Source organism: Lolium rigidum, chromosome 6 (genome assembly GCF_022539505.1).
Source record: "Lolium rigidum isolate FL_2022 chromosome 6, APGP_CSIRO_Lrig_0.1, whole genome shotgun sequence".
Taxonomy (NCBI): domain Eukaryota; kingdom Viridiplantae; phylum Streptophyta; class Magnoliopsida; order Poales; family Poaceae; genus Lolium; species Lolium rigidum.
In genome coordinates this window covers 63571262-63581064 of record NC_061513.1, presented here as the reverse complement: position 1 = coordinate 63581064, position 9803 = coordinate 63571262, and the positions used below count along the sequence as shown (strand labels likewise).

Below are 9803 nucleotides of genomic sequence, written 5' to 3'. Positions count from 1 at the left end.
CCTTGCCTTAACCCTTTTTTGTCTGGAAGTATTTACCAATGTCATCGTTGACCTTGATTGCTCCACCAAAAACAAAATTATTAATTAGAGCACGCCATTGCTTAGAGAAACCTTTCATCCTGAGTGTTTGTTGAAGAAAAGATCATTTAATTTTATCATAGGATTTTTCAAAGTCGATTTTGAGTATTACCACATTCAACTTTTTACGATGCATCTCATGTATTGTCTCATGCAAAGTGACCACCCCATCTAGGATGTTCCTTCCTTGCATGAAAGCGGTCTGTGATGGATGCACCACTTGATCAGCCACAAAATGAAGTCTAATAGTAGCAACTTTAGTGAAAATTTTGAAAGATGCATTTAAAAGACATATTGGTATGTATTGCTGAATACGTTCCACATTATTGACCTTTGGTAGAAGGATTATTTCACCAAAGTTAATGCAAAACATGGAGGACCACAAACAGATCCAATAGATCAGACTTTATTGTATCCCAAAAGGCCTAGTAAAATTCACCCGGGAACCCGTCTGGTCCTGGTGCCTTATTGTGTTCCATCTGAAAGACCGCTTTTCTTATCTCTTCCTCTGAATAAGGAGAATTCAAATAGCAATTTCGTCTAGCGACACTTGGGAGATATCATCAATCCTGGATTCATCCATGGATACATCTGATTCCTCCGGGGCACCAAATAGACCTTTGTAATAATAAGTAATATAAGATTTCAGCTGCTCGTGACCTTCGATCAGTTCCTCTTCTTGGACCAGAGAATGAATGCGTTTCTTTCTATGTCGACCATTGGCGACACTATAAAAGTATCTTGTATTTGAGTCTCCTTCCAAGAGGAATTGAGCCTTAGACCACTGGTACCACTTGAGTTCCTCTTCGTGAAGTAAACCGGTCAACTTTGCACTGTATAGACCCAAACAATCATTAGTTTTATTTTAGATTTTGTTACTAGATCCAAACAATCATTAGTTTTTTTAAACTTAATTTTGAAAATGAATGGATGAGCTCGTCCTCCCTTGTATGCATTTCAAACTGGTTGGGCTTGGTAGGGCCCAAACTGGTTGGGCTTATTAGGGTCCAAAATGGACATGCACCTGACTGGGCTGGCACACTGATTCAGGTCTACAAATTCCGTCTTCTTCCCTATAAAATCATATTCCCCTCTCCCCTAGCAGAATCTCCATCGCCGAGAAAAAAAAAGTCCATTCACCTACTGTTAAATTTATGATCTAGAGATACGCGCAAGCTCAATCTATGAACCGGGGAGGAAGGGAGTAGTTCAAGATCTCAAACCATGTTGTGTCGGAGGCATCAAATCCGTGTCTCCGTCGGCCAGCAAGTCAGCGCCACGATCAGTTTGATGGGACGGCGCTGGCTGGCAGCGATTTGGTCGACGGACCAAGGTGGCAGTCTTAACACAAACATGTTTTTTTCTGTTTTTTTAGGGAGAAAAGGATACGGTAAGAGGAATTATACTTTTGATCCAGGGTGCATATGCTTTTGCCACTGTTTTTTTAATGTCAAAAAAATTCCGAAAAAAGTTTGCAGGCATACATTTTATGAGCACATGCCAAGTTTCACGGGGAAATTGACGTTTTCTGATACCTTTGTAAAAGAGATAAAAAAATGTCTCGTGCGAAAGCTTTTCTTTAGCATAATTCTTTTTGTCTTTATTTTTTTTATCTTTTTCACACACAACATAAAATATATCGGTGTTTAGTGAAACGGCTTTGTGAGCACATAGAACGTCGAGATATGCGTTGTCATAAGTTTTTTGAAATTTGAAAATGTGTTTAAAACTAATTTCATAAACCATATCCTCTAGCCTACAATTAGAGTTTTCTTAGAACTATGTCACTACCCTTAGTATCTCCGCAAGCCCTCGAACTAGAGTTATTTTAAAGAAAATTAGGTATAATTTTGGACATGCTGGTTTTGTTAAGTAATGGATCTTGGTGGCTTTGCCTCCCTGCTAGTCATCTAAATATGTGCTTGAGTGTTTATATGCATTCCACTCTTTCATGTGGCCTTTTATTTTTTAAAGTGCCAATATCATACTTACAAGTTTTAGAACTAATGAAATTCTACAAGAGTGCAAAATAATAATATATGAAAAAATTGGAGGTTTAAAAATATGGATTTTTATTTTAGATTTTGTTACTAGATCCAAACAATCATTAGTCTCTTTAAACTTAATTTTGAAAATGAATGGATGAGCTCGTCCTCCCTTGTATGCATTTCAAACTGGTTGGGCTTGGTAGGGCCCAAACTGGTTGGGCTTGTTAGGGTCCAAAATGGACATGCACCTGACTGGGCTGGCACACTGATTCAGGTCTACAAATTCCGTCTTCTTCCCTACAAAATCATATTCCCCTCTCCCCCAGCAGAACCTCCGTCGCCGAGAAAAAAAGAAGTCCATTCCCCTCCCTCCCCGGCAAACCCCAAATCCCCCACCTTCAATCCAAGTGTCAATGGATGATACGCCGGACCATACGCCTCTTCTTCCCCCGGAGGGTCCGGCGGACCCCTCTCTTTCTCCGCCCCCGTCGCCGCGCCCAGCGCCCGTCGTCCATGGCGCCAAGAACACCCAAGAACTAGGCCTATCGGTGGCCCTTGACTCCAAGAAGGCGGCGGAAGCAACCGAGAAGACGGAGAGGGTGTCGCCTGCGGCTACGGGCAAGAAGGAGGAGCGCAAGTCGTGGTTCCCCCGCTGGACGCTCGCCTCCCTCGTCGGCGGGAGAGGTTCCGCGGAGGCCGGAGCGGGAGATGGCTCGTCGAGCGGCGGGAAGGGTCTGTCGGGAGCGGGACATGGCTCGTCGAGCGGCGGGAAGGATCTGTCGGGAGCGGGACCTGGCTCACCAAGCCGCGCCATGGCTGCGCGCAACAAGGAGCACGTGCTCATCGACATCGACATTCCATCTTCATCCAATTCCCCTGCTTGGACGGCGCCCGGCGGGGTGCGAGCGGGGGCGAGCACAAGGGTCCTTCCCGAGAGGAAGACCCGTGACAGGATCGACTTACTGATCGACCGCTCGCAAGTCTTCCAAGATTTCTGTAGCGGCCACCGCCTCCTCGCCGACCCTTCGGCCAACCTGACCGCAGCGCTGCGAGAGTTCGCCGTCCCTGAGACCGCGGGAGCGGCGGCCTGCCTTCAATTGGCAGCTGCGGCCTTGTACAAGACTGCAATCGGCGGCAAGATAGAGGAGCAACCGGGAGCAATTGCCAAGAATCTTGCCTCCGAAGCAGCTATATTGGTGGCAGCAAGCGGCGGGCTGGGAGCCGACCTTTCGAGCGACCTAGCCGCATCTGCCTCGACCTCGTCCACCTGCAGCAGAAGCCCTGAAGTCTTGTTCTACATCGCCATGTCAGGTTCACTAGGACTTCTCCCGTACCTGAATACCATCATTCCCAAGGACCTGCAGGGTTTGGTTGCGTTCCTGTTCGGGACAGTGTTTTCAGCAGCCACGGTGGGATCGTTGCTCCTTGCTCGGGGCAAGGACAACGCTGATTTGCAGATTGCCACCATTGTGGGGGCTGTTAGTTTCACAGCTTTTTCTCTTTTAGTCATTCTGTTTGTCTCGTTTGCTCTAGCCGGAGGGAACATCCTGCTGATTTTTGTGTTGGCAGCGGTAGTAGTTTCAGTGCATATCTGGGCTTGGGTTAGGAAGTGATTGGATCACCCAGGAATTGAGTTCAACTTGTTTGTATTCAAGAGGAAAAGTTACAACATTTTATTGAATATTAGATGCAGATACTGAGATCATGCAGCACTGTCTTAACATGGCAAGACTCGCTAGAGTGGCTTGGGCGACTACAGTGTACAAGAGAAGAGGCAGTTGGATCACTAAAACTTCTTTATTACTCTGTTCCGTTTATCATGTGCTACCTTTTTTCTCGATAAGGAATCATGCTCTGCCTCGTGGAGGTCCCTGGCTATTTTATGGATTGCATGAGACAGGTAATGAAAATCCTTGTAGAAAGCAGCTAGTTGTGGCCTAATGGGCCATTAAGTAGGAGGGGACTCAATGAAGATGACTAGCCCTGCCGGCGAGATCGTAGGTTTGTTGTGGAGGTTTTTCGAAGCCATATGGCACGCTGCATGAATGTATATGCCTAGCCCTGCCGGCGAGGTCGTAGGTTGGCCGTGGAGGAAAATTGCGGTCCTTATCTGTGGAGGTTGTTGACGCATCGCAGAGGCTGTTGATTCATTGTTATGGGGGTTGCAGTCGTTCAAGATGTCATCTGTCATGTAAGACTTTGTGTCCAGCGTGACTTCGAGTTGCACTGTTAACCTGAATTGGAATCCAGTTCATGAGGTATTCTGATCTTTGCATAGCATCTACGAGGTAGAGAAGATTAAGTAAGGGTTGCATCGAGATGTTGGCTTGTTAAAATCTGGATAATGAGTTGAGAGATTGCACCTCTGTCATCTTGAAGTCCATCAGTTCGAAGAGAGAAAAAGGAAGAAAACAACACATCTTTTGCTAAAGAGCGGTAAAACACTATATGCTTATCACTTTCAAGTAGCTCGCAACAATGACATAGTGTAGCAATGCTTTAAAAATAGCTCCTGCTCGTAGTCTGGTCGTTACGGCATGCTGAAATAGTCTCCACACCAAAGTCTGGACTCATAGGGCTAACTGTTTTTCTTTCCATATGGAAGCCATTAGTGTCTTTTCCTGACCTGTTAGAGAATGGTTACTCTGCTGCAAAGATAAAAAAGAGTTATACGCACTTTTAGAAGTGCACTGACCCGCCCAACAGTCTTCTACATCCTCTTGAAGGATGGGCATTTGCAAAATACAGTAACATAAGTAGCATTGGATCACAAATTGAGATATTGTTTTGCAGAGTCTCATTCTTTTTGATCCTCAACCAATAGATCTTCAATAGTATCAGGGTAAGTAGTATTGTGTTGCACAATCAGGTGGTCATGTAGAAATTTCCATATTGCATACCAAGGGTTGCTCCAGATGGACGTATGAGTGAAAATATCTGTAGTAGAAGAAGCATTATAAAATGTTGGAATGCAGTAGAAGAAAAGATTAACTTTATTAGAGTGAGCTCAGCTAAACGGTTAGCCTTATAGCCAGTTAATTTGGCTCACAATTTGTCGAAGATAAAGTCATAGGAACCAGTTCATGTTTATCAGGCAAATTAAGGGGGTGGCCAAGATGAATAGTGTTTTTCGTTACCTGCTTATATTTTTAAGGAAGATCATGCACTTAGTGCATTTATCTGTGCCACATCCGTCCACATGCTCTCTGATTAATTGCAGCGGTGTTCAAATGGTATGCGAAGTTGTGCAGAAACATTAGGTTCTGCTCATCTGTGCTTGTGTACTTGATCCATTACAAGTTATGAAACTACTCAAATTGCTTTGCGCTATTGAACCTCATCATTACTACCTCAGGGATGATTTTCTGTATAACAAATAGTTACGAGAGATTCTCATTGCTTGTTCTCCCAGGGAGCCCCTCATGATCCTTTTGTTGATGTCAAAGGGAAGCTGAGGGATCACTGGCAAAATACCCTCCCTGATAACTTGAATTCTGGATTGATAGATGAGGCAAAGCTTTCTCCTAAAAACTTTTGCCTCATCTATCATTAATATGTTCACTCTCTTCTTAAACTGGATTCTGTGTTTTCGCCCAGTTTTCTCCTAAAAACTGGGCACTCATTTCTTAATTAATAGATAAGGCAAAGCTTGATTGTCTTTCAGTTAGTACCTTGTTTCACAGATGACTCGACTTGGTAGAACATTAAAGCAGCTGAGTTTAGCATTGGTCCCTTGTAAAAGCACTTACATTCACTAGATTTTGTATATTAATTACTCCCTCCATTCCGAATTATAAGATTTTCTAGTTTTTTTCTGAATCGTATGAATCTAGAGTCCTAGACACATTTCAGTGTGTATGCTCACTCATTTCAGTTTGTATGTGTAGTCCATATTGAAATATCCAAAACATCTTATAATTTGAAACCAAGGGAGTACACAATAGTACTGCTTTAGAGGTTTAAGAGGGTACCAAGCATTGAATTGGTGATATCTGTATTTGTATACTAGCAGTTAGTACTACTGGTTGCATCAGTCGGTATGAAGTGCATTTTCCACATGATTTTTGTCCTGAATTTTCAGATTATTTTAAGTACCAGATGCGCCTTGTTAAATTTGCATGCTGATATGTTCTGCTCAAATACATATCCTACTTTCCTTTTTCATATATGACTAATGTTTGCTGGTTATATTTTATACATGTCTTTTGTATGTTGTCAATCGAATTAGTTATAGTTGATTATGAGTTGGTCTCGGCAAGTCAGGTTCTTATTGTTGCAGTTATTTTTGGCTCAGAGAAAGAGCAAGATAATCATGACACTACGGTTCTGATATCCCTTTTTGTAAAGGTTAACCATTGTCAAATGATAGAAGATGATGCAAGGAGATACTTCCAACATTCATGTGTTGATTATTGTAAAAGTGGAGGCGTGTACCACAGGGATTTAGAAGTGAGATTCTCTTCTTTTTCTTTTTCTTTTTTTGGTCAACAGTAAATCTACTATAGAAGCCAAATCCAGTACATGTAGCCATAAAATTTATTGCTTGATTCATGTAGAAATCTGTAGGTCTCTGATTCTGGGCTAAGTTATGATACATTAGTTTTTATCCTAGATAACTTATCCTATCTTGACCATGCAGTACTTTGTTTCCCATATTTTTAGTCTGGATTATTGCAGTCGTTGACTCAATTGGTAGTATATTCTTTTTAGCATATATGCTGACTTTATACTTCATTGGCCCCTCAGATGGTACTTTCAGGTTTCTGAAACTTATGTTTTGATTTTACTTGTTTGATTGCTTATCTTTGAATAGATGGAGAGTAGTACCACTATTCTACTGAGCCACGTGAAATTAAGTTCCCACTCTACAACTTCTGAGGTAAGAACTAAATCAATCCATTAAACTCTATATTTCTACATTGAAATGTGATTTTATATGTTAGCTTACCAAGGGTGCATAACCAGCAATGATTTGTATGTGCTCGGAACAAACTTCCTAATTTTGGCTTGCGAGATTTTTCATAAATAGCTGCAAGTTTAGTTCTACATTGTCTCTATCCTTGAATCAAATAAACTAAATGTGCTTTATCGGGCATAATAGTGTTTTAGATCCCATAATTCCAGTAACTTAGGTGACATGGTTAGGTGTACTTATGTGAAACGAATGGATGACATAAGAATAGAATTTAAGTTACAAAACAAATTATTCAATGCCAAACGGATGACATGGTTCTAATAAAGTTTGCACAAATGTTGAAATAAAGTAAATGCACAACTAACATGAGTTGTGAATTTTCTAGTGATGCTCAACTCTTGTAGCTGATAATGGGTAATCTTGTTCTCGGCCCTTCGAGGAATCTATGTATACTGTTTGCATCATGCTATGGCTCAACTGGATCACCCTTGGAGTGTACCGGAAGTTATCATCTGGCATGTCACGCTTATTTTCAACGATCATATTATGCAAGATGAAGAGGTATGTCATTATTTGCCATAAAACTTTTGGTTTCCATTACTTAGAGCATCATCAGCGTATCGACGCATTGCAGACACGATTTGTGTTCGTTTGGGTTGGGCTGAGGACATGGAAATGGCCAGTTTTCGGCGGTTGTCCGTTTGGCTTGGGAGCTTCCCTAGCAGCCCGATGTATTTTTTTAAAATAATAATTTTCATTAATAGAAAATTAATTTACATAATGCTAAAAAATAAAAAGGAGTTAAAAAGTACCCTAACTAGGGGCCCGCCATGGATGGCTACTCGTCTTCGTCGGTGTCGACAAGGTCCATGAAGACCAGATGCGCCCATGGTGATTGCTAGCTCGAGGGCCTCCTCGGTCAACTCCGCTGGGCTGGAGCTTTGGGTCAATGGCAGGCGGAGCAGGCGCCCCGCCGTTGTCGAACAGGGCATCCTCGTAGTCCTCCGCGTCGTCATCACCTTCGTCCTCAGCGTTGAGGCTGACACCGCGCTTGCGGTTGAAGTAGCCACGTCGCGTAGGTACCTCGCTCGGCCCCGTGGGTGGAACTCCCAGGATCCGAAGGTGGCCCATTTGTAGGATGCCAGGGCGAAGGCCAGATCGTCGCGCAGATCTGGCAACATGATGAAGCGGCAGTGGCGGATCTCGTCGTGTCCCTCGCGCGACACTGGAGGCACAAGCACATGCTAGGAGTTGAGGTACATGCCGCCCGATAGGCTAACATCCCTCGAGGGCGTCGGACGGTTCTCGTCGAACAGTTGGCGCGTGAATTCCACTGGGATATAGTGGTGCACCCACATTCTTCTTGCCGACACGAGATGAGCCGGCCTCGTGGTCGTTCTTCGTGTTGCGGAACGGTCAGCCTTTGCCCATGGTAACACTGGTGGTCGACGGGTTTTTGAGAGAGAGCGGTGGCTGTGGCGCTTGCTATGGGCTCCTCTTAAAAGGCCGGGACGCTCCCTCGCCTTCAATGCCTGGCAAGGATGCCCAATCGCCACCCATGGCAGCACTAGCACGCGGAAGGCGTGGCAGTGCCATTGACGGAGCGCAGAAAACCGAAGCAACACCGGCCAGCCGCGCAAAAGATGGAGCATGCGCTATCGCTGGCAAGCCGGCCCGAGGGAGAAGGGCCTGGACGCGTGTGCTGACCGCTAAGTTTACAGGCCAACGCATTTTGGGCGTAAATTTGAGCCACGCATTCGTCGGTGCGAACACATCAAACAATTTGCGTCAAGCCGCTGAAAAGATGTTCTCTATATTTTCTATCCAACCTGACACGAACTATCATCGCGTTCGTTTGTTCCACCGCTGTTGCAGCCACGAACTGGTAAAGCACACCAAAAGCTAAGGGCATGTACGATGGTGATATCTAAGCAGTCTGCACGGAGAATAAATGCTAAGTGAGGAAAAAAGAAAGTTGAAAAATGGTGTCTTCTCTCTTAGCACAATTTCTCTCAGCACAAATTTAAGATATCTAGTTAATAGAGATAAGACTAAAAAATAGCCTATTGTATATCATGTTTATTATCATGCCTAGATTACCCAACGTGTTAAAATGGAAGACGTGTCTTATCAACCATTGAACGTGCCGCGGAAGCCGGATGCACCGCTAATTAGAGCATCTCCAGTTGCGTCCCCCAAAGCGTCCCCCACGCCGGACACATAACCTCTTCCAGTCATGTGCTTCGAAGGCCGTTTTGGTCCGGACGTGCCCCAAACATTGTCCGGTGTCCCTAGCTCATCCCCTGTGTATAGATGCTCTATCAGAGACGCCGGACACAATTTTTACACTTGCTTTTTGTTTGAAGGTCATGTTTAGGGGACGCGGTTAGTAACTGGAGCACCCCAAACGCGGATTTTGTCCGTACGTCTCCTAAACGACCAATCTGGCGCTTGACGTCGTTTGGGAGATGCGAGCCAGAAGCGGAAACTACAACATAAGTTTTGGCACCTGGTTCAGATCGGGGAAGACAGAGCTGCGTCCATGGGTTTGATTCGGACACGTGATGATCGTAGTCAAGATACCCGTTCGGGTCTCTACCGCCTGACGCATTATAACTAGCAAGTACTTCTCTCCCAATCGGTCTTTTAAAAACAGAAGTTCCATGAAAACTTCGACCTTCCCAACTTCCAAAGCAAAACCTAATTACAGTCACCGAGGCATATATATCCATGGATCCACACGCCTACTCAGCGTTCCGGCAGATGATAGAAGAGCGTGAAACCACGGTGGCTATCGGTGTCCCAATCATCGTGCCACCGCA

The 9803-nt window shown here is 44.3% G+C and overlaps 1 protein-coding gene across 1 annotated transcript; it reads left to right on the top strand.

Moving 5' to 3' along the window:
* Positions 1-2479: 2479 nt before the first annotated feature.
* On the top strand, positions 2480-6929 carry LOC124662710. Its single transcript, XM_047200517.1, has 3 exons — positions 2480-4502; positions 6414-6515; positions 6880-6929. The coding sequence occupies exon 1, from the start codon at positions 2480-2482 to the stop codon at positions 3677-3679; it is 1200 nt and encodes a 399-aa protein (XP_047056473.1). The 3' UTR covers positions 3680-4502; positions 6414-6515; positions 6880-6929.
* The last annotated feature ends 2874 nt before the right edge of the window (positions 6930-9803 follow it).

What these genes read in the sequence shown, in the direction of transcription:
- LOC124662710 (XM_047200517.1), top strand. Translation starts at nt 2,480, where the DNA reads ATGGATGATACGCCGGACCATACGCCTCTTCTTCCCCCGGAGGGTCCG.